Source organism: Leptidea sinapis, chromosome 11 (assembly GCF_905404315.1).
Source record: "Leptidea sinapis chromosome 11, ilLepSina1.1, whole genome shotgun sequence".
Taxonomy (NCBI): Eukaryota; Metazoa; Arthropoda; class Insecta; order Lepidoptera; family Pieridae; genus Leptidea; species Leptidea sinapis.
Window position 1 is genome coordinate 11,419,934 of NC_066275.1, and position 25,628 is coordinate 11,445,561.

Below are 25,628 nucleotides of genomic sequence, written 5' to 3' on the forward strand. Positions count from 1 at the left end.
TCCGATATACACTGCGAGCACAGTGCTATTACTGTAGAAAAATTCGTTCCGTTATGAACTGCCAGTATACTGCCGCAGTACCCTAGGGAAATATATGACGTCATAAATCGCCGCCATATTCTACTGTGAGCACTGGCATTTTCGAGGTAAGGTACTCGCGGTACTTTAATCACGTGATCAGTCAAAACCACTCGAGCGCCTAATGTTTTATAAACAATACCTATTTCGGAGCCTCCTGGCACAAGCATTCTTTATATGCTTAAAAGGAGGTTCCTGCCACTATTTATTATGGAAAATTTGTTAAAACTAATAAAGAATTTTATTTATTTATTTAATACCTACAGTTTAATCCCAAATATTTTTAATTTTATAGTACTCCAACAACAGTTTTTTTTAATGAACTAGAAAACTTTAATACACTCATTTGAATGCTGCGTCAAAAAATGCGGCTGACAGTATATACGGGATTGCGCTCTGTTTTAAATAGTAATCAGTATAACTGGCTATAAAGGAACGGTTTCACAGTATACTAAATTGACGTCACACTGTACAGTGGTCGCAGTGCATTTAAGTGCATACATTTACGACTCAAAAAAAGATGGTGTGACTTATCATTGGTTATTTTATTTATATATAAGTAAGATTGATATGCAAAAAGCGTCAGTAATTTAAAAGAAACTAATATTTTTTTTATTAAATATGGTACATTTATTGACAAGTCTCCAGACAAGACCCGCTTGTCAGAATGGGACAGATGAAAAGATACAGTCAGAAATGAATACAATAGAGACGATCTTTTAAACCGACTTCAAAAAAAAATTTTACAAAAAAAACATCTGACTTCAAAAACACTATTTCAAAACAATAGATATAATATGCACTAAAAAGTATAAAAATAATTGCGTATTTGTATACAATCTAATTAAGGCGAGGTTTTCCCAACACTAGGTAAAAATTACGCGAACGTTAGATTACGGTACGCATGGACACGGGCGTCGGGCATGGCTGAGAACGAACCGAGCGATGCGGGTCAACGACCGCCGACCCAGAAGGACCGCGTAATATTTTTTAAAACTTACAGTTGTGCTAGAGTACGGAATTAGTGTGATAATATTTTTTATGCATTTTTGAAGTAAATCTTTTTATCGACGTATGAGAGAAATGTTATATTACGCGCAAAATTATGATTTCAACATTATGGATATCGTATCCGAGATTCTCGAAGGTGCAGAGAACTAATTTGGGATCATTATTGAAATCCAAGATGGCCGCCGCGCAAAATTATGATTTCAACAATATGGGTATCGTATCCGAGGTTCTCGAGGGTGCAGAGAACGAATTTGGGATCATCTTTGAAATCCAAGATGGCCGCCGCGCAAAATTATGATTTCAACAATATGGGTATCGTATCCGAGGTTCTCGAGGGTGCATAGAACGAATTTGGGATCATTTTTGAAATCCAAGTTGGCCGCTGCGCAAAAATGTGATTTCAACAATATGGGTATCGTATCCAAGGTTCTCGAGGGTGCAGAGAACAAATTTGGAATCATTTTTGAAATCCAAGATGGCCGCCGCACAAAATTATGATTTCAGCAATATGGATATCGTGTCCGAGGTTCTCGAGGGTGCAGAGAACGATTGTGTGATCATTTTTGAAATCCAAGATGGCCGCCGCACTTAATTATGATTTCAGCAATATGGATATCGTGTCCGAGGTTTTCGAGGGTGCAGAGAACGATTCTGTGATCATTTTTGAATTCAAAGATGGCCGCCGCTCATAATTATGATTTCAGCAATTTGGATATCGTTTCCGAGGTTCAGGTTACTTTTTAGGACTATAGTGCCTTAATTAATCTCATTCTAATTACGATTATTGTCATTTTTGGAATCGGAGTCCATCCGCCGCGACTCGCTCTCGCCTCTCGCCTCCTCACAACTCAAGCATATCTATGCCTATAACTATGTATGTAGTTACAAACCTATCTTGGATGACACCGACTCCAAAAATGACAATAATCGTCACTAGAATTAGATTAATTAATTAGATTGTATAAAAATACGCAATTATTTTTACAATTTTTTTGTGCATATTATATCTATTGTTTTAAAATAGTGTTTTTGAAGTCGGTTGTTTCTTTGTTAATTTTTTTTTATTTTATGCTTTTTAGTGAATTTGAAGTACACTAACTAACAATTTGGCTAAATATGTGTAGATATACTAAATTTTTCAATGCAGCAATGAACGTAAGCGCTTCGCAATTTGATTACAGACAGTAAGAAATTCTGTACAGACCGCACCCTTATTCGTTAAGGAGTCCCATTGATCATCATATTCGACTACGACAATTACTTGGCCATGTTATGGTAGCTGACTTAAATATCCGGATACCATAAAAATGATTCGGTCGACTATCGTTAATTTGCTCCTAAGAATTGAAGGGTTCCGTTACTTTGTCATGGATTCCGTAATCAGAACCTAACCAAACTCTCACCAAACTATCTTGGAAGTATATCCTTTCCAATAAAAAAAGAATTATCATCCAATAAATTGAGAAAACCATAAAAGTCTTAAATTTGGTGTAAGTATGTGCACAACAAATTTACGAATAACTCAATATCGCGCCAACCAATTTCGATAATTATTTTCTGTATGGTTAGCATTAAGGCATGTTTCATCAAAAAACACAACATTTTGCCAATTTTCAATTTCTTGTCGTAAAAAACTATATCTTGCCATCACTATATCCAATCTTTCCATCAATATTTTGCGTTTGTTACATTGTTTGTATCGAAGTCCAACGGTCTTCAAAATCTTCGTTATAGAACTTTCCCCATCGAAAAATAATCCAGCTTCCTTCAGTAATTGCACTTACCTTTTTCTTGTTGGATACTCTTTCCGTAAATAGTAGCCGTACACATGTCTTCGGATGGCATCGGCTTCAAAGCTTTCGATGCCTAAGGCTGGTTTTGCTCGTTTTCTCTTTTTTGGTGTGTGAAGTTTATTTTCTTCTGTGCCAGTCTCGCCATATTTTACTCTGGTTCTTCGTCTTACAGTTCGTTGTCCAATATTAAGCGCATCAGCTACGCGTTCAACCACTGACGTTTTAGGTAAAATTGGCCCTCCATTTTGAGATTCACGATCGAAATAGTTACAAAGGCGTATAACGAACTCACTGTTTAGAACAGTTCTCTGCGTACGTTCGGCCATATCGACGAAATCCACAACAAAAGGCTTAAACAGAGTCCAAATTAACAAGCAAGGGTCAACAGTAATGCAGTATCAATATCCTAAATCCATAGCCAGGTTAAAAAGTATATCACAATCGCAGTGCACTCACAATTTGTACTTTTCGAAGCAACATCAAGTCGAAACTGCTTTGTTTTGCATTGAGCATTGACGCGAGTTTGCCGGAGGTTGTAGTTGTGCTGGCCCACGATCCTATGTAACATTCAATTCAATTATGTAATATTATCAATAAAAGACTTGGCTTCGGCCTTTCATGCGAACCTATATGTATATGAAGAAAATGAAACATGAAGAACACGAAATACTACTTTTATGTGAAATTGTACTATTTATGTTTGAAGATGAAGATGATATAAAGACTTAGCTTGACTTTGAACAAGCTGTGTAAAGTGAAGACTGAAGAATAGAAAAATAAAAATAAGACTTGGCTGTATAGGCATTTACCCCTTTGCCTGTCCAGATGGACGAACAGAACCAAAAAAAAAACACTATGGAAATATTTTTAAACATGCCTTAGTGAACATTTTGTCTTAAATATACAAATAACTACAGAAAAATAATTCTTTATAGACTCAGTCATTGAATCTCCGTCACTTATCTTGAATTATTTGTAGAATATTAACAATATTTAATTTAAGTAGTCCCATTCCTAGTACTTTATTATATGTTATATATCATAAAAACATGAATAAATATTTGTTTTTTTCTGACAATTATAAATTTGGCACTAAGGGTGCTCATAATAATTATATTACATCAATTTTTTCACAGGCGTTTGCCTGTGAAAAAATTGATGTAATATAATCGTGTTTACGTCTGACTTTTTGAATTGCTAATAGGTCGATTAAATCTTTGCAATCTAAACGTTGAGCAATCTTGATAAGACTTTAAGAAGAAAAATTTTTCACTTTCAAAATTTTGCCTCCCTAAAAAATTCGCCGCCCTGGGTACTTGCCCCAACTGCCCCTAGTGTAAATCCACCGCTGAGCCTGCCCCTTTTAGATTGCAATAGTTTTGATAGGCGTAGTCTAGGTGTTGTCACATTATTTCTAAAATTACAACCTTCTTAGAAATAAAAAAAAGAATTGGCTGGAAATAATTTGTCAATTGTCATATATAAAAGTTCTACGTACGCAACGAAAATGGATTTATGTTGAAAAGATTTTAGAACGATGATTTTTTATGACTTTTAAAGTTCTCTCTCTCCGCAAGACTTCCGCTCGTCTTCAAAATGCTTTTATTTTATTTTATTTTGGCATCAAACAGTTACAAAATTACAATTTTAATGTTATATAATTAGTAAAGAGAAGACTTATAGTGCCGAAAATTTCTTTTGGGAGAGAAGTACCTTGCTTGAGCACCGTGTTTGCTGAATTTGAGAGAGGTCGGGTTTCTTTACATGACGAATTTCATGAAGATAGTTGAAGAAAACCCGCGGATTATCTATGAGACCATTGGTGATTGGTATGAACCAAATTAAGAAAATTTTACACGAAGAATTGAAAGTTCGGAAACTTTGTTGTCGTTGGATCCCTCATGTACTGACAGCGGAGCAGTAGCGGGCTCGCGTGGAATGGTGTCCTGTGATTTCTGTATTTTCGAAATCAAAGATTTGATGAGAGGTTTCACTTTTACCAATTCCGTAGAGGCAGTGATAGCGTTCAATCAGCACGTGGAAAACATGCCTTCAGATCTGTGGTCCTCCTGTTTTAAAAAATGGTTCGATCGCTTGAAAAAATGTTTAAAATGTAAAGGAGAGTATTATATTATAGAAATAATAAAGAGTATTTAATGTTTTGGTTATAACATGTTGCTTTTTTAAGTTACGCAAAACTTTTAGTGTGACCTACGTACATGAGCGCTGGCATGGTGATGGGAGATAAGCGCGTTAAAACAAACAACCTCTTTAGCTTTATATATAAGTATAGATTGTTTTATTGTCTTGTTTTATTATCAATTATAGGAAAACGTTCAAGAGTCGTCCTAATTTCCTTACTCCATAAAAAAATATCATTGAAAATAAATACAAACAATAATTACCCGCTATATGTTATTTTAATAAAAACATGTCTTAAACAAAAGCGTTACCCTATAACTTGGATAAAACGACATCTAGTTTTGGAAACATTATAGTTGTTACTATTTTATGTTATGTTGATTTTGATTAGGACTACACACCACACCCAACCACGATTTTAACTTTTATAACTTTAAATCTTACACATATCTCACATCAAATATGTTTGAAAACAATAAAATCACAAAACCGTTTGACACACAGTTGAAATTGTGACAAACATTAAAATGGGTTACGCGATAGAGATGCACGAGTTTTTTAAGTAATTAAGTATGCCATTGAACAAAATCTTATTGTCATTAAACCAAATAAATACTTATGGTACAAATTGGTACAGCTATTTTAGAAAGCATCATAAATAATTCAAAGGCCAGCAACGCTCATGTGTATCCTCTGGTGTTGCAAGAGAATGTGGGCGGCGGTGATCATTTAACTAGCATCAGGTGACCTTATCATAAAAATTCAATGTAGTATAAATTGAAATGATTATTTTTAAAATGAAGTAAACACATTTTAGATGTTTTGTTAGGTAGAAGCAACCTCATGCAATGATTTTCATATCTCTAATGGAACAGCTTTATCTATAAATCTGTTCAACTCTGGGCATGTGGGAATCTAAATTAAAAATAATGAATAATAATGAGAAAGGCCCTAGCACGTACATATTTTTTATAAAGTAAGAGTTGAAGGGAGTCATAAAAATATAATCCCAAAAAGGCAAAATTAAAATCAAAATCTGTTTCTTCTTCTTAGTCGCACACTCTTGCCGTGGTTGCGCTGACGAGGAACACGGTGGGGTGTTCAGTGGGTCGATATCCTTGCTGAGGGTAGCTCTCCTAGCGATGTGCTTCCATTTCTGACAGTTCGAGGCGTTGCGAGTACACTGGACCATGGTGGACTCAGTAGCCTTTATGATAGCATCTAACCAGCGGGTTGGCGATCGACCGCGTGCTCTCTTACCTTCCACCTGGCCCTGAACTACCAGTCTCTCCATCGAGTTCTCATTTCTAGAGACGTGATCAAAGAACTTCAGTATTCTTAGTTGCACGATTGTCTTTCTGAGCTCTTTTGATTGTAGCTCTTTGAGGATGGATACATTGGTGCGAGATACCGTCCACGTTCACGAAAATCTGTTTGTATCTAACTAAATATTTTAGTTCTGTTATAATATGCTACTACAGAATGCATAATGCCATCCCTCAAATAAAATAAATTTTATTGTATTTATAAGTATTTTTTCTACTTACACATGAAAAGTGATTCAACTTATCTTGGAACGACGATGATTTCTGCACCACTTTAAAATACATGAATGCATTTTATACCCTGTTTAATCTGATTTTAAAATTCCATCCGACTGGATCCGATTTACGATCGTGCTCACTCGCCTAACTGAACTGATCCACGTGCCGGTACAGTTTTTAAGCCCTGACCACCGCGGAATAATTTTAGTTTAGTAGTATACTTTTGTGCGTGCTTAAAGCGTTAAATTGCTTCAATGCGTTCAAAATGCGTTCAGAATTCAGTAATTGTAAGTCTGCGGTCTTGCCTGTCTAGTAAGAGCGACTAACACACGCGCACTATATGGGCTGACTCTTTTGCATTGCCTATCTTTTTTCTTCATTATAATATTTACATCTATTTTTGGAGATCAGATTGTTTCATTATTAGCAAGTTTTGTACTCACGGTATCTACTATGTATAGATTAAATTATTATTTCTTAACTATTCATTTTTTCAGGTGGCAAGTAACTTTAATTATATTGGCAGATGCTGACGCTGTCCTTTAGTGACTTCCGGTCAAAATAAAGTACTTTTTATTATTTAATTTGATATTATAATATATATTCATGAAAAAACAATACACTTATACTTTTTACTTAATTATTAAGCTGTTAAAAAAATTTGATATTAAAAAAACATCTTAAGAATTTTCGTTATAATTCAGTGCTACCACATCTATTATTTCATGAAGCAAAATCGTAGTTCGTACGCAGTCGGTGAATTTATTTACAATTTCTGTATACAATTTGTTCTCTATTTCTAGAACAGTATTTTTTTTATTTCTGCTTTTTACAAGATTGGATTGATGAACTGTTAACTATACCGTCTTAGTTAAGTGTTTAAATAAGCTTTGAAAAATGTTATGGTGACAGGTTCATTACTTCATCGTTCATACGAATAAAGTGACTGTGGACAAAATAATGTGGTTTTGTTGATCATATATACCTGAGTAAAAAAGATGTGTGAAGAGGCTGAAGTAAATTATGTTGATGGAGATGTTGTGTGGGTGAAACTGGGAACCTGCTGGTGGCCTGGTGAGGTAGTGGACCCCGAAAAGCTTCCACCAGATGTGCTTCCAGCATTTCGGAAACCACCGATAGCTGTAGTTAAGTTCTATCAAGAAAATACATAGTACGTATGTTTATTGCTAAATATGAATTGTATTCTTATTAATTTTAAATTTTTACTGATAAATTTTGAAAACCTTATTTTTTTACACTAAGAAATGCATTCTGTCTGTTCAGTCTTTCGGTAGCTTCAAACTGAGTGCTGAGTGTTGTTTTAGTTGAATAGAAGCTACCACCATACTCTCTGTTGTGAGAGTAGAAGAGTCACAAAAGTAGAGAACTAATTAATGATCATCTTAATGTCAACTAAATATTAAAATTTCTATAGCTTTTAAGCTATAGGAAGACAAAGTAATAAAGTTCGACTTGGTAGGTTCCCCTGAAAATTACTGTTGGAACTGGGCTTCACCTAATCTCAGTTCAAAATATGCTGAGTGGGTTGTCCTTTTTGTAACATGTTCTTTTTATTTTGTCAATTTTATTATGTAAATATTGTTTTTTTCTAGTTATGCCATATTTATTAAATATATGTTATCAAACACTTAATTCTTACTTAGTAAGTAAGTCATTATCGTCAAATGTACATTTTCAAGACCAATCCAATGCTAAATGTAAACAAAGTTGAAAAATAATATGATATACACATGGTACAGTAAAACTCAACATGCTTAACATTTTATCTGTGGTAGTACTGCCACCATACATATTACTTTACCAAAATAAGGAGAAATTTTATATTTTAGTCTTGGGTGACATGTACAGTGTGATGTGTTATGACTTAAACTAATATAGTCATAATTATGAAAATTATGGTGCCACTGAACATCTAGAGAGGTACAGTGGCTTATTCTGATAACAGTAATAGTACAATAATGTTAAGTTCCTTGGCAATAGATGTTAATTATAAAAATAGTAACAGTGCCAAATCATTAAATTTAGCACTAAACCTGTACTTTCAAGGAGTCTTATTAAATTAACCCATAACACCCTATGTTGACAAGAATGCATTTAACTCTAAACCAGTACATCAGGTTAAGCTGACTCCAAAATACCAAATTTACCACTGGGAGGTTCCTTTGCACAGGATGCCGGCTAGATTATCGGTACCACAACAGCACCTATTTTTGCTTTAAAGCAGTAATGTGTAAGCATTATTGTGTTTTGGTCTGAATGGTGCCATAGTTAGCAAAATTACTGGGCAAATGAGACTTAACATCAACTAAAGAGTTTTTCGGTTTTTCAAGACTCCTGATTGGCAGTACATTGTAATGGGTCTATCAATAAAACCTCACTAAAAAAGGGCTGCTTATTAGGCAGTTTGCTTAAAAAGGGAAAACTTATGCAACATATCCAATTTTCTTACAGATCACTGCAGGCCCAGAGAGTCTAGAGTGTGTAGATTCTGTAACAGTGTAGATGCCACCCTGTTACTTATGTTACGGGAATGTTGTGCTTTAGCGTGTAAAAATAACATATCTTTGGGAAGACTGATTCTGCAGCTGTAGAGATTTTTCACTTTGGTCACTGCAAAAGATATATTTAGATTCATGAAAGGAGCTTAGAAGATCACTGTTGATAATGTTGAGATATATTATTATCAATATTATTAAATATGTGAATTTCTTTTTCAGTGAATATGTAAGGAAAGAAAATGCCATAGAAAAGTATAACTCCAGCCGAAAAGCTGAATTTATTCAAAGAGGATTGTGTAAGTTTTCTTGTATTATAAAATACAATGCTAAGTTGTTAAAAAAATGTTTTATCCCTTCTGTCATATTGTTTATTTATTTGTTTTATTTGTAAGAAACATTTATTTTTAATTTACCTTGGGGGACTGACAATGAAGATGGGTTTTAGAAGTTTCAAGCAAACTGTATCGTAATTGTGAAATTGCTGGTTATCTGGTGCTCCTGCGAATATTAACCTTAGGATCCCACTTAAACCCCAGAGGATGTTGAGCAAGCCACAAAATATCTAACATGTCTCATTCAGGAGGCTGCTTGGAGGAATACACCCGAATCTAGTGAATTTTCCTCTATGTTGATGGTGATTGAAAACCCAAATAGAAGAAAAAGAAGATTGTGATGCATCTGGCATACAAGTAGGCAAGCAGCTGATAAAAGAAACTTAAACATGCCTTAGCTTAAAGAAAGCTATCAAAGACATCCATAATAACAAATTTGAACCGTTTTTCTAGAGTCCTTGAGCATGGAAAAGACTTCTAATTATTCTCTCTGGAAGGCTACCAAACACCTTAATCAGCCACAAAATCCCAAACCTCCTTTACGAACTGCAAATAACGGTTGGGCCCGATCTAGTAAAGCTAAAGCTGATACGTTCACCAGGCACTTGGAAAAAGTGTTCACTCCTAATGATGCCGCTCTAGACATTAACGAAAACCCCATTAATCAGGTTCTTAGCCAGGTCTTTCAGCTAGATCTTCCAATAAGAAATACCTCCCCAAAAGAAATAAAAAGGATAGTCAGATCACTTAAAGACAAGTCAGCACCTGGATATGACCTAATAACTCCATGTATCATTAAAGAGCTTCCAAAAAAAGTGATAGTGTTCATTACAATACTAACTAATGATATTCTTCGAACATCGTATTTCCCTGAGCCTTGGAAGGTTTCCCTGGTAATAATGATCTATAAGAATCGTAAACCACCAAATGAAGCTTCTTCTGATCGCCCAAGCAGCTTACTCCCGGTTCTCTCAAAGGTTTTTGAAAAAATTTTGCTCATGAGATTGTCTGTATCACTAACAGAACACAAGATCATCCCAGACCACCAATTTGGATTCCACCAACACCATTATACCATTGACCAGGTCCACAGAGTTTTCGAAAAGATCAGAAACTCAATGGAAGACAAAGAGTACCGCTAGAAGTATGGAGGCGACTCCAAAAAGATGCTGTTCGTGATCTTATGATCCAGAAGAAATCTGGTACTCCGGCCTTAGCGAACATGTCCAACGCGCTGCAGTATGTGGCAACATCAGGATACGATACGCGTCATTGTATTGCACCCTGATGTTGTTCTCCCTCAGACAGAGCAACTGTCCTCCAGTTACCCTAGTCTGTGAACCTCTTGCACAAGTGGAATCAGTAAAATACTTGGGAATTCACCTGGACCATCGACTAACTTGGAGAAAGCACATCACAGCTAAGCGAGACGAAATGAACTTCAAATTCAGAAGCTTGTACTGGCTTATTGGTAGAAACTCCCCAGTATCCCTGCTGAGTAAACAAAGCAGCCATCAAGCCCATCTGGACTTATGGAATCCAGCTTTGGGGTAAAGACGGCCACTCTAATATTGAGATACTCCAAAGGTCCCAAAACGCTATCCTGAAAAGTATTGTAAAAGTGCCATGGTTCATAACCAACAATGAGGTCAACCAGTACACAAAGATCCCACTAGTAAAGCAAGAAATTGCGGCAACTCGAGATAAATATAGAACTTGTTTATAAGTCCACCCGAACAAGCTTGCTCATGAGCTCCTTGTATCTAACCGGCCAAAACGACTAAAAAGAGCATGTGTTCTCTGAACTAGTCAAATAGAGAAATCTAAATGAAAGAGTCCTTCTCGCAGGAAAAGGGCCTCTGCACATATGCAATATAGTATAATTTACTGATTGCAGATAGTTAATTTTTATATATAAAAAAAATACATGCTGTAAGACTATAAAGAACTAAATATATACACAAATTTAAGTACTTAGTGATATTTGCAGCTTAATCTTACTCTTTTTAATATATTTATAAAAGGTGTGAAAACTTGGGAGAAGAGACATTTTAAAGAATGGGTGGGAATGGGTGAAGAATTTCAGCAGGTGTAAAATTTAACAAAGAAGGTTGCATTGAAGACAATTGAAGAACAAATTATCCATGTTACCCTCATCTAGCCCACATTCACAAAGGGAATTGTCTCTAATCCTAAGTTTAGTTAAGAAAACTGGAGTACAAGTGTGGTTAAGACTTAAACAATGAATAGTTCATATAACTGTTTTATTGTAATAGTATTTCAGGAGTAACAATATTTCTTTTGAATAATGTTAGTAATATAAGCCAATTATATTAGAGCTAACTGTATCCAGTGTTTCCAGAATTAGCAGTCAACTCTGGCAGCAATCATCTTTATAATATAGATAAAAAAAAATCTAGTTGGAATTGCTACCGTTTGGACACAATTACACTAGGTCCAAATAAACTTCAGGCAATTAGGGTGCAATGCAAAGTTGTATTCTTTTTATGGAAGAGTAGGAAAAACTATTAAATGGGCACCTTAGGGTAGTGATCACTCCATCACATTCTCTCGCAAACACCAGAGGAATCACAGGAGTGTCACCAACCTTTTAGAAAAGTGTATGCACTAAGGTAACCATGTCCTATAAAATTTGTTTAGTATTTCAGTGGTCTAGTATGGTCCAATCTGACCTTTTTTTTGTATATGCAATCAGTCTTAAACTATACTCGGATGTTACCTGTTATCACATGCAGAGTATGCTTCCCAGTGGAAGCATCTACTCGTCCTGCTTTCTTACTCATCATAGCAGATCAACCGTTTTCTGTAGCTAAGTCTACATGAGGTGTTACTAAAGCATTGGGGTGGTAAGACAGTCTACTTTTATATCTCTGAAGCTAGTCTTATTTCATGTTTGATTGTTGTTATACCTGGGTGCTCATGTATGTAAGCATTAGTAACAAACTATGGTGCACTTGAAATATTTCTTAATATAATATTTTGCTGCCTTCGGATAACATTCATGTTAGGTAAGCTTGCAATTGCCCATAGTTGTATACCATATGCCCATACAGGCTTCAAGATTGTTTTACATAGCAAGTTTAGAATTTTGTTCCATTAGCAAGTACTTACTTACATGTAAGATACCTGTCTAAATAGAGTATGAGATATTTTCCTCTTTCCCTTTGTGGCTGTTCTTTGTCTCTCAGTTTCACTGGTTAGGTTTCTCTCGTTAGTGTCAAAATTCTCCCTCCAATTATCTAGCTATTGCTCTTTTTTGTTTAGGCCGGCTTGCAGAAGCTCGGATGCTCTTCTTTCTTAAGCATCTTTATACTGCTACTGTGCTGTCATGAGCATTGGTAGCTGTCACTAAACCTGGCGTTTTGGGGAGGTCTGCAGTAAAGGTTAATAAAGTATTGGCACAAGTACAGAACCCTGTGGCACTCCTGCCTTTATATCACAGAAATTTGATATTTCTTGATCTACCCAGACTTGAAATATCCTGCCCATTATGTATGACTTCAGAAGTAAGTAATAACTATGAGGAAGTTTTGCCTAGATCTTCAAGAGCTGCCATTTGTGTCAAACTCTGTCAAATGCTTGTGCATGTCCAGGAACACAGCAGAGCAATATTCCCTACTCTCCAAGGAGGTCCTGATTTTGTCATAAACTCTTATGTACTTTTCTATAGTGCTATGTGCCCCTCAGAAGCCAAATTGATGATTTGGTATGCCTCTTGGAGTACTGGCAAGAGAGAGCTTTTCAAAGAGAAGATGGATAAGAAACTAATCAGTCTGTACGATGATACCTCGTGAGGGCTTTTGCCTGCTTTCTGTATTATTATTATGTATGAGACTCCATGTTTGGGGGAAAACTTGTACTCTGAGAATGTGATAACATTGATTTCGTGGTAACAGCATAATAATTTCTTTCGTAATCAGGTCGAATTCTGGAGCATTTTTCTCTTTGAGCTTTCTTATTGCTTTGTGGAATTCTCTTATGTATATTGGTTTTAATGGAAGGGTCATTAAGAATTTCATTAATGTGTTTTTCAAATGTGTTACTCCTACTTTCATTTGTCATAAACACTTGTGCAAGATGTTTTGCATACTCATTAGCTTTATCTTTGCTAGTTTTGGCCCAAGTATTGTCTAGTTTTTTTAGAGGATGGTTTGACGTGTTGTGGCTGGCCACAAGCCTTTGTTACTTTCCACTGAGAGTAAATTCGATGGTGATGCTGTTCTAGTTCTGATTCTACTTTGTTTCGTTAGTAAATTTTGGTATATCTTGTTCAACTCTGCGTGAACGTTCATGCGTACTTCAACGGTTGGCTCAGTTGGAATGAGCGCTCGGACGAAAGCCGAGTCCCGTTCACAAATTTTATTTACAATTTTATTTGTATCAAGTGATTTAGCTTTATAGTGATTCTAGCCGTTCCCGCCCGCTTCGCTGGGCGAATTATTAAAGAAAAATAAATTAAGGAAGGAACGTTGGAATTAGAAAAGTAACAAGCCATTAACCATCTAGGATACATTTCGCATCGAATGGTGGTAGTATCATGTCGATACGATCAGTGATTATATATATTTATATACATATTTATATAAAATTATATATATATTTATATACATATATATATATATATAATTATATATATATATATATATAAACCATAAAAAAAGTGTTATTGAGACGTGCTTAATTTTTGAATCTTGGTCAAAAGATGAAAATCTTCTGTTAAACCATCATAATCGGTCTCATTTCTGCAATAATTCTGAGTCTTATAAATAGAAGAATGTTATTATGGAGAGAAGACGTAATTCGAGCTGAGACGAACGAAGTTAAAAGTTGAATCTTGGCAACATGAAGTGGTATCCAATTTGCGCAGTATGTAGAGTGCTGGAAGTCGTCTTTGCCTACGTTACCGTTTCACGGGGCGTTGATAATCTCGCACAACGACACAGTCAAATAAGAGCCTAGACAAACCATTTCGTCTGTTAAATCGGACGTTGAGGGCTATTTCGCAACATGATTTGAATAAACATTACAAAGACCGTTTAAAACCCTCATTTCCTTCTCTTAGGTAAAATATCCATCATAAGCAAATATCGCGAAGTCTTTATTAATGTAAAAGCATAAAGCACTTAGCCTATGTATATAGATTATAGACTAAGTTCTATATAGAAAACATATTATTTTATCTATCTAAATAATGATTTGATTAGAATATAATATTGGAAAAAATATTTTTTGCAATATCAATATTACGTTGGTCAAACCATTTTGTGCTCTAGGTTCTGGCTTATGAAAAATAATGCCTAGGCTGAGAAAACAATATAAATAATGCTTATGTGAGATGGTGTACTAAATCTGTATTAACATGAACAATAAGAAAATATATGTTTATTTTCAGGTTTGTATAGGACAAAACATGGACTCATGGAGAAATTCCCAGAGGATGTTATACGGGCTGAATCAGCTGTCGGAGGCGACCCCGAAATATTAACAAGAGATGAATTCCAAGAGACCAAAAAGGAAAGCTATGCTAATTTATTTGGTGACCCAAGAAAAAAATCACCTAGCTGTATTAAAAAAGGTAAGACAGTAACCTCCATATAAAATAAGGTGTGGGCTCTTTTTTTTTTTCAAAAGGGACCTTAAGAAAATCTATTGAATTTGTATTTAGTGAATATTTAAATGTTATGTACACATAATATTTCGTTAAGTGTTAATTCCGCTATATTTTGATAGTCATAAAGAATGTAAACCACTGCACGGCCTAAAATTAGGGATTAAATACATCCTCAATTGAAAAATCAGCTCCCACTTTACCTTCGACTAAGAGAAGGGTTAGTTTGACTTGTCACATTTTGGAACAAGAGTGAATTGTTTAAAGCCTAGCAAAATAAAAGCTAGAATTTATCAATAAAAATTCATAACATTAAACTTAAAGGGATTATTCATTTAAGGGACAATTTGGACCATTCATCTTTAGAAGGCTTTTAGTACAAGGTCCCACGGCACAATTCAGCACCTATCTGTTTTTTTTAGTTAAAATAATAATAATTCTAAATGAATGCTGAACTATGCAATGTATTAACTATAGGTTTCTTATAAAAATTGCCCTCAATTACTTGTAATTAATTTTCTGATAAAAATTGCTACTATATGATTTTGTTTAATAAATTTTACGTCATTTTAGAGGAATATATATAAAGAATTAAAAAAAATAGTTGCCAGCTCTCAGTTAGACGCAACATTAAGGTTGTCAGGTGTAAACAGGTACATTATTGATTATTTACTGTCACCTGTTTTTTTTTTTTAATTTTTACTGTTTACAATAATCCAAGGTTGCCAGTTATAAAAAGGCTTCAAGCAGAGGCTGCCATGATTTCAATAAACGATTCTCATTCCAGGTAATTCTGAGTGCAAAAGAAAAGATCCATTTGTTTAATGCTATAAAGAATGATATAGCATTTGACATATTGTGTGAATTTTTTGCCTCCAGCTCTTTGCCAATTTGCAGGAGGAATGTTAAATCGTTTAAGTCTCAGTAAAGTCAACTTTATGGAGCAAGTGCTCATGAAATAAGTTTTTATTAATATCTATATTTTGTACAAGATTATTATTTTGCTCATTTTAATTGACTGTAAATATATTTCTTCAGGCAGTGCTAGAGGGAAATCAGTAGACTCACCACGACTGGCAACTCCAATAAGAAAGGTATTATATTTTTTATTCCGTTTGTTGTGTTGGTAATGGAATTGTTTATACTAAAAAATATTTTGTTTCAGGTTAAAGATAAAGTTAACTATAAAGCGCACATTTTAGTACAAGGGTGTAAGACTCCTAGTCAAGTTACAGAAACAGATACAACACCAGCTGTACAAACTACTGATTCCGAAGATTGTGAAGAAAAGCCTGATGAAGAAAGTGAAAAAAACCCAGAACCTACTACTTCACAAAATGCAACATCATGTGCAGGCATTTATGCATGCCACGCGTGTCCTTTTACCACAACCCGTATGAATGTGCTAATTTTACATAATAAAACACATAGTTCTACATTTACTCCATACATACCCTCACCAGTAAAGAAGAAACCTACTGCTATTAAGGTTCAGAAACAACCATCAAACACTATGACACCTCCAAAACCCCGTCAGCCTCGACCAGAAAATATAGAAAAAACTGTAAAGGAAAAAACTGGCGAAAAAAGAGAAGGTGATGAAGAAAATTTGCCTGATATAAAAAAGATAAAAACAGATGTAGAGATTAAAAGCAGTTTACTAGCTGATTGGGAGGATGCTGAAGATGATTCAAATGATGAGTCTTCCACAATTCCCATAGCAAGATCACCAGAGGTACCAGTAGCTGGATCTCCTGCTATACCGACACCTGCTGAGCAACATATTGCACAGGTTCCTAATGAAATCCCTACTCCAGTTTCTCATCATCAGAAAAAAGATGATATTGTAATTCTAGATAAATCTGAAGCATCTAATGACACTAAATATGACTTCTGTGAAGATGAAGACTGGCCTGTGGAAGCGGATGTAGGACGGAAAATTCCTCGTGTGAAACCCTCTATACGAAAAGAAGAAAAGAAGAGCCTAAGTATTGATGACGATGAAATGGCAAGGGAGATTGCAGAACTTCTTAATAAAACAACAGTGCCTGAATTGCCCACTGTACCTGAAACATTTAAAACGGAGGAAAATTTTCCTGAGCCTTCAACTGTGAAATCACCGGACAAATGTGGAAATTCGAAAGAAATCTGTAAATTATTGGAAAATAAAACTTCTGTTACACTACCTCAACCAACAAAAACTATTTTTAAGACTAAGACGTTTTTTCGGAGCCGACATTCTAGAAGTCAAGACGCAATAGGAAAGTACGTAACAGGACAACTAAATGCCGCAGAAAGAATGAATATGAATGATATAGACCTCAATGGGACTGGAACAACACTGTCACCACAACCAAGAATATCTCCGCCACCTAGTGAACCAGTGAAAGTGGCACGGCTTGCTCCGAAAATACAATTGAAAAAAATGAAAGCTGAAGCAGCGCAATTAAAAGAACAGGAAAAAATAAACACAGAGAAATCAAAAGTTAATGATGACAAAAGTGATATTTTTTTTGTTTCAGAGAAGACAAGACCTCTTAATGATAATAACTGTGTCACAAAACAAACATCTACATCAAATGAAATAGTAAATATGAATGAATGTGAAAGTCTAAAGACAGTCAATAATATTCCTACTAAAACTTTTCCAGAGGCCCTCATAGAAAATAATCATTCTCTTGTTACAAGTAGTGAAATTGTTAAAAACGGAAGAGCGAATGATGAAGTAGGAAAAGTTACATTACAAAATAGTAAAATTATCAACACTGAGGAAAAAGCTCAAGATTTGTATGAACCATATATGAACGAGTCTACTGCGTCCGCTGTTGATGCTTTACTCAGTGTATCTAGAGAAGCGGATAGAGTAACAAAAGTCGTAAGTGTGGATCCGCCAGAGGATTTATTTGAAGATGATAAAGACATAGCTCTTGATAATAAAACTGATGCCATCACCTTCCACGCTACTAAAGAAACAAAAAATACCAATACTAATGAAGAAATAGAAAAAGAAGATTATAAAAGCAGTGAAGATATATTATATACAAATGCACAGGAATATTTAGATACCAATAAGCAAATAGACTCAAAGCCGTTATCTCCAACTCACTCGCCAAGAGTTGGAGACGATAAACCAAACTTTTCTGAAAAAGAACATGTGAACGAGCTAGAGCTGGATAACAGTGAAGTTGTTATAGATCCTCGATGTAATGAACAAGCATTGAATATGATGACTGATATTACGCCTTCTGAATCAGATCTTCAAATTGCGGAAGCCTTAATAAATTTGCCTTCAACTACTATTACTAATAAATCAATAACAGATCTTCAGCAACATAATTTATCGCATATATCTCCAACAGACGACAACCAATCTGCATCTAACGGTATTCTCATAAGTACTTCCACTTGTATTGATTCTATTAAAAATGACAATATTATTAAAATTTGTGAAAAAATAGCACCAGTTAGTACACCGCTCGTAACAACCAATGTCCGATTTGAAAGTGAAGAGGAAAAGAGTGAAAATTTAAACGCAGCACAGTCCTTGGTGGAGATGTCAGAATCTGTAGAACACAAAATAAATATTGGAGATATTAGGCCAGAAGATGCAAATTTAATAATAGCCAGTGGTACGTCAGAGTCTTTATTTGTTACAAAATTAGATAAATCAACATCTGAAAGCAATATCTTGACCATACCAAATAATAATAAAAAAGATGAAAATGTTCCAGAAACAATGTTAAAAACAGATACAACATCTAAATTGCTTAAAATTTTGGAAGACCCATGTACTTCGCGAATTAAGGTCGAAAATAACTCGTTAACTAATAAACAAGTCATTGGAACTGGTAAAGACAAAATAATCAATTTTGAAGTCGGGAAATCTTCTATAAAGCAAAAACAACCACCGATAAAACAGAAGATTATCATACGTCGAACAACACCTAAAACATTACTCAATGCTATGAGTGAAGTTACTACTACAACTGATCAAATAATTTTGTCACCTTCAAATAAAACCGTTAACGACGGATCGCCTGTACAGAGTTATACAATACAGACAACGCCAGATATCCGGCAGTCGGATGGCAACACAATCTTAATTCAACCGAAATTTAGAAAGATCGCGAAACCCGCACCTAAAATACAAAAAACCAATCCTGTGGTGGCAGTTTCAAATAATCTGAACAACAAAGAAGCCAAAACAAATGAAACTGTTTATGACATTAATTCTATGCCAGTTGTTCTATCTGATGATATATTTACCCCTGAAAACATAGAAAAAATGCCTGTAGTTATGTCAGATGGTAATCTATTACGGAGTGCGCCAAGCAGTTCAAAAATTGTAAAGAACAAGAAGTTATTTGTTAACAATGAAAAAATTACTGTCAGTTCAACCCCTAATAAACCTGAATTTAAAACAGTATTGATGAACCCGTCCCAAGAGGTAAACAAAGTAAAAGTTACAACACCCAACATTCTTTCAAAGTCTTCAAAATTAAAAAGTGGTAAGCCTATTCTGATAATTGATAAAAACACAGGAAAACAAAAAGTTTTGGTGTCTAAAACAGATTCTTCTACAAGAGACTTAAAACAATCACCCACTATTATACAAGCGGTACCTCAACAAGGAAGTCCTAAAACGGAAAAATTTATTATTATGCCATCAGCTGCTTCACCGAAATATGCTAGGACTCAAAAAATCATAATAGATCCACAAACAAGGAAAGCACATGTAGTCGTAGGAAAGGGATCAGATGCTAGCTGTTGTGCTGATACCAAACCAGTATCAGCTAAGTTAATATCTCCTATTGCTGATTCTAATACACCGGGAAATACTGTAATGATCATAACCAATGCACAAGGAGGACAATCTAGGATAGTCCTTACTCCAGAACATGAAAAGTTGTTGTTCCCCAATAAACAACAACCTAACGTTTCACAGCTCAAAACAATAACTCAACGTGTTGCTACAAGTTCAGTTAGCCAACCGAAGCAAATAGTAACTGCAACTGCCACAAGCAAAACGCAAACTCGGGTAGTATCAAAGAAGAACGCTTTTATAACCTCCAAGGGACAACTTATTGTTGGAGGTCGTCTAGCAGCAGCTACGCCAAATATAGCACCTCTACCAGAAATAAGACCAGCTCCTAAACGACCTACAGAGGTAAAGAAAAATGTACCGCCAGTACAAAAAACAGAGCCATTAATTTTCTTACAGCAGAAATCAGGTACTGTCATGCAATTAACTGCGGCGCAATTTGAGCACTTACAGAGGACGGGTCAAATTGTTCAGAAACTGCCGGTACCAGCCCAAGAAAATAGAGTGATCATCCAAAAGTCGATATCATTACCCTCAACTGAGACTAATGTTACCCAACATAAACAAAGAATCCGGAGAAATCAAATTGTTTCCGCCGATTCGCCAACGCCACCGAAGAAAATTAAGCAAGAAATTGCAATTGCCCCTGCACCAATGCCAAGCTTAACACCTATAATACCAACAAACTCATTACTTAATACACACACGTCAGTATCGACAATATGCAACACTATTACACCTGTTTCGACATATCCTGAATTAGAGAATTTCGAAGAGATGCTACCTGCGAATGCTATTGTTCGCCAAACGGAGCCAATAGTGGCAGAACCTGAGCCAGTTTTTCCTGCACCAGGTATACCTGCTGCTCCGCTCTCCGATGGTCAACTGCTGGCAGTTCCCGGAGAGAACTTCGGTGGACCACCGGGCTCGTTTTATCTATGCGTAGAAGAAAATGGAACATTTACTGCTATAGATAATCGGCCGTTGATTCTTGAAAACAACCAATTGGTCCCAATGGTGGAGCCTATACAAGTAGTTGCCCCTCAGCCCGAGCGACGCGACATTTTGGAAGCAGCTCTCGTGAATAGCGAAGTGTTCCACGCAGATCCAGTCCGCGACGAGGCGCCAGATTTTCGGGATCTGAATGCTAATGTGTCAGTCCACTGCCGTGTTTCAGAAACGAGTACCACTCTCAACCAACCTATTATGACCCCTGTTGAAGTTCCTACAAAGGGAGAACCAGAAGCGGTTATTCCAGCCAGTTTGGATGACGGCCTGGCTGTGATAGGAGTAACGCCCCACACAGTACCCACGTCTCTCGAGCTACCTATTACTGTAACTGACCCGCGTATTGCTCCCAAAACTACAAACCCCTTAAGTAGCAACAATTACAGAACATCTTTGTTGCCATCACCAAACACGGAAATGACTTTTTTTGTTTCTGAAGAAAGTAACATACCAGTAGTTGGGCCTATTTCTATGCCCTTGCTGACTGAATTGACTGGTGATGAGTCTATTGGGAAATCAATGCCCATATTGACCGATGATCTTGCGGAGAGAAATGTCTCTTCAATAGAATCTACCACCATCGAGTCGCCGTGTTCGGTAGAGGTGCGGGAATCAGAGACTGAGGACGGAAGCCAGTGGCCGAGGAGATTATTGACTCCAGCATCAGACATGTCAGAAACTTCAGTGGAAATTCCTTTGCAGCCGACATTGCAGTTGTCCCTCGATGATTTAACGCAACGAACGAGTTAATGTAATCTTAGAATGAATCACAGAGATATATTTATTTGGATTTGTTTACAAAATTTCAATGTATATAACATACAATACAAATTCACGAAGTATAATTATTTTGAAAATCATAACAATTAATATATTGTAGCGAGAGCTACCTATTAAAATTTAGATTGATAACTTAAATCAATCAAAGAGTACAGTGCAATTGGTCGACTAGAGAGTGGCAAAGAGTAAGCACGTTTAAACGTGGACAGTTGTAAATAGCATAGGTTAAATCTCTGAGGTTTTCATCTCGTTGAGTTTATTTTTATGTAGGTAAGAAATGCATTGTGCATCAAATGTTTTAAGGTTATTACTATAATTGTAAATTCAAATATAATATTGTTGGATCATAGTGTGTATTATATGAATATTAGCTGTATTGTAATATTTTTTTATGATGGTCAGGTGAGATCATGTGATGTAAAACACCATTTACACGAAATTGTGCTATTAATTATGTACTGAAGCATGTGACGACTATTAATTTCCTATCTGTTTTATTTTAAAGCAATGATTACTTCAAAGTATGAATTAACTGTAGTGATGCTCTTTAATGTTAAGTACAATATTTGTTGATGTAATTTTGAAACTGTATGTCGAATGCACGGAAAGTGCCACATAAAATTTTAGCTGCAAAATATATTAATTTGTAGCATAAATAATATAAGGTTTAAATAAATAAACCATTTTGAAAAATATTCGTTTGTTTTATTTGCTCATTCATTCAGTAAACTACTTTTTTTATGACAATTAGGGACAAGACGAGCAGGACGTTCAGCTGGTGGTAATTGATACGCCCTGCCCATAACAATGGAGTGCCGCTCAGGACTTGAAAAATTCTGAGCGGCACTACAATTGCGTAAATAAAATTCGCAGTTATCATGATCATTCAAATTTATTGCCAGTGTAGCTAAATTTTTTATCTACGATTTTTATAATAATTACAAAATTTTATCTATACTACCTCTATGTTGTTTGATTACACTTAATTATTACTAAAAACTACGGTAACAGTATTTAATTCGTATCTCAAAATTTCTAATAAAACGTAATTAACAATATTTCATGACTTAACCTATTAATACTTTTAATTTTTTTATAATGCAATTTATGGAATCGTAAAATCACTGTAATATATAAATAGCCAAAGCTCATAAAAGATATCATACATTTGATCGGAATTAATTTAAGAGTGGTCTACTACGTGCAACCAAAATTCCATATAATTTTGCAATTTAATGATTAAAACTTTTTCTTAACATTAAATGTGTAGTTTTTCATAGCAAAAAATATTCAAATAACTAGGTCCTAATAATAAACATTTCGCCTGCTTAGAATCTGGTAATATTTTTTTACAAAAGAAAAGACTGGAATCTCGAGTTGTCGTTTTCCACAATTATGATGGTTCAATAAATAAGTAAATATTGTACAAATAAGAACTATCTACAAAATCCGTATTATAATCAGACAGGCTTAGTTCATATCGGAAAACCAAGTTTAGATAATTTATACGTTTAGATAGACTGTGACACATCGAAAAATAGCGGCGAACTCCTAACCTCTATTTTCAGCAACACACGCACACTAAAATAAAGTGACACACATATCGCAGATGGAGGACGTAGCTTGCGATGCACACTAAACCTGGCCTGTTTTCATGCATTGCCTAAAAGCTAGAGGTTCTATCTAGACATATAAATAATCTAAAGTTTGAAGCTGCAATTAGTTATTAAATAACAACATTGCAATAAATGTAGATTCTTCATTTTCCGTGGCTATTGATAAATTACATGGATACGAAAATTGATACCCATTACTTTAGTACCTACTGTAGAAAACAGTAAACTACATAATATATACATAATTCCAATAAAAATATTATAATATGATAATTTTATGTCAAACATAGTCGAAAATCTTTTTTGACATTTGCAAGGAAGGTCCTAGAGAATTTATACGTCTAGATAGAACACATCGAAAAATAGCGGCGAACTGCTAACCTATATTTTCAGCAACGCACGCACACTACAACAAAGTAATAAACCTGACCTGTTTTCATGCGTTGCCTAACAGCAAGAGGCTCTATCTGGACGTATAAATTATCTAAAATGTAGATCTAGATATCAAACGAGTAACGGCTGTTTACATATTGTGACAATAAATAGCTGTCATATTTGAGTTTAGTTTTAACATCATCTCGGTTGTTTTGTGAGTATATAACATAATATATAATTTGATCAATGCCATAATAATTCAATCAAAGAGGATGTAAATGCTACATATTAAGAGGCGCGACTGCCTAAATTTAGGGCGACAAAGTATAATCCGGCTACGTCCGAAAGCGAACAGTTGCTAAAAACGTAGAGGATAGCCGTCATCTGTCAATTTATCAACCACTGCACGTTTCATGCAATATCTTTTTTCTTAGAAAGTTTCGCTAGGCTGAATCCAAAAACAATCTCCTCGCATCGTAACGTTTTTGTCCTAAACATATATATTATACAGTACTATTGACAGTTGACACGCTATGCTGTTTGGCAAAATTCTAATGGCACGACATATTTTTTCTATGAAAAATGACGAAGCGAGTCATGGAGCGTTCACCTGATGTTAAGCGATATATTCAGCCCTCAAATACTGTCCAGCACCATTATTGCTCTCGTCATTACGAGATACTGTGATACCATGTCAAGTCTGAGTAGTGCTATAATTTAACTCATAGCTAAGCTTCATAGCGGTGCCCTTTAAATGAAAAAAAAAATATAATTGAAATAATATTGCCTATAAATAACCGCAATCTGTCCCTTCAAATGCAGTTAGCATAATTTCAATCATAGGCAGATATCAATAATTTGTAACGTGCCGGAATTTAAGTATTTTTGATTGAATCTATTCTACATTCTGTGCTGGTTTGTACGTTGGTTATTTTAAAGCCTGTCTCGTGGTGTTGGGAAGGAAGAGGCACATCAGACCACCGCCAGCTAGGAGTACGGCCACGATGAAGGTGGGTGCTGGGCAATAGGTGTCGAGTAGAGCTGCTATGACCACGTTACCAATGATACCTCCCAAACGAGCGGCTACCATCGACACTGCAACACCGGTAGCTCTGCAAAAAAAGTATATTATATTAAATCATTTGTAGGACTAGATCAGAGACCATCAAACTTATTTCTTTTACCGCTCCCTTTGAAAATCAATTATTTACAAGCGCCCCCAATTCTTTATACACTCCTAGTACAAAGTATTCATAGTTTAAAACCATCATACAGGACAGAAATATAAACTAATTAGAGCGTCTATGCACTCATACGTTTTTAATTCGTAACCGTGTCCGTAGCCGTCATACAAAATAACAGATGAGTGCACAAACACCCTTATTCGAGATTTTAATATATAAAGTATCTAAATGACATTATAAATCAACCATCGCTACCCTAAACTCATTCCAATGCCCCTCATTTTTTCTGGGCCCTTTAACGCTTCTAGGTCTTCAACGCCCACAAGGGGCCGTTATCGCCCACTTTGAGAAAGACTGGTTCTAGATAGACTGTGACAGCTATGAAAATGTCGAAAAAAATTAAAGTTGATAGTTAACCTTTATTTTGAGCAATGTAACCACATACAAATCGCTAGTGTAAAACGTATCTTGTCACGCCCACAAAAGTAATAACCCTGACCTGTTTCTCTCTCTCATTAAACTCTCATTCTCAAAATGTCATTGTTCAAAAGTTATTCGATTTTTAATTTCTGACTGTTATTATTTTATCGTAACCTTTTTTAGTCAAAAAATATAAATCTGGAATTCTCCTTACATCATATCCTTGTCAATATTTGGTGACAAATTTTACACAAATGAAACCTTATAAGCTGAATATTATTATTATCATCATCATCATCAGCCGGAAGACGTCCACTGCTGGACGTTGACGGAAAGGCCTCCCCCAAAGATTTCCACGACGATCGGTCCTGCGCT

General features: G+C 35.3%; 2 protein-coding genes across 4 annotated transcripts in view; one reads left to right on the plus strand and one right to left on the minus strand.

Moving 5' to 3' along the window:
* Positions 1–7,304: 7,304 nt before the first annotated feature.
* On the plus strand, positions 7,305–22,353 carry LOC126966831 (uncharacterized). Its single transcript, XM_050811087.1, has 5 exons — positions 7,305–7,739; positions 9,307–9,383; positions 14,833–15,015; positions 16,087–16,142; positions 16,214–22,353. Exons 1-5 carry the CDS (start codon positions 7,567–7,569, stop codon positions 21,626–21,628), a joined length of 5,904 nt encoding a protein of 1,967 aa, XP_050667044.1. The 5' UTR covers positions 7,305–7,566; the 3' UTR covers positions 21,629–22,353.
* Positions 22,354–22,531: 178 nt separating this feature from the next.
* Positions 22,532–25,628, minus strand: part of LOC126966850 (synaptic vesicle glycoprotein 2B) — a 78,330-nt gene continuing 75,233 nt past the window's right edge. For all 3 annotated transcript variants that reach the window (XM_050811116.1, XM_050811115.1, XM_050811114.1), the window contains exon 11: positions 22,532–24,761. In XM_050811116.1, the coding sequence (XP_050667073.1) occupies positions 24,578–24,761 (184 nt within the window). In that variant the 3' untranslated portion in view covers positions 22,532–24,577. The remainder of the gene's footprint in view (positions 24,762–25,628) is intronic.

Excerpts from the sequence above, each read along its gene's own strand:
- LOC126966831 (XM_050811087.1), top strand. The coding sequence starts at position 7,567 with ATGTGTGAAGAGGCTGAAGTAAATTATGTTGATGGAGATGTTGTGTGG. Across the intron at positions 9,384-14,832 it reads ATTTATTCAAAGAGGATTGT|GTTTGTATAGGACAAAACAT; the intron begins GTAAGTTTTCTT and ends GTTTATTTTCAG. Across the intron at positions 16,143-16,213 it reads TGGCAACTCCAATAAGAAAG|GTTAAAGATAAAGTTAACTA; the intron begins GTATTATATTTT and ends ATTTTGTTTCAG.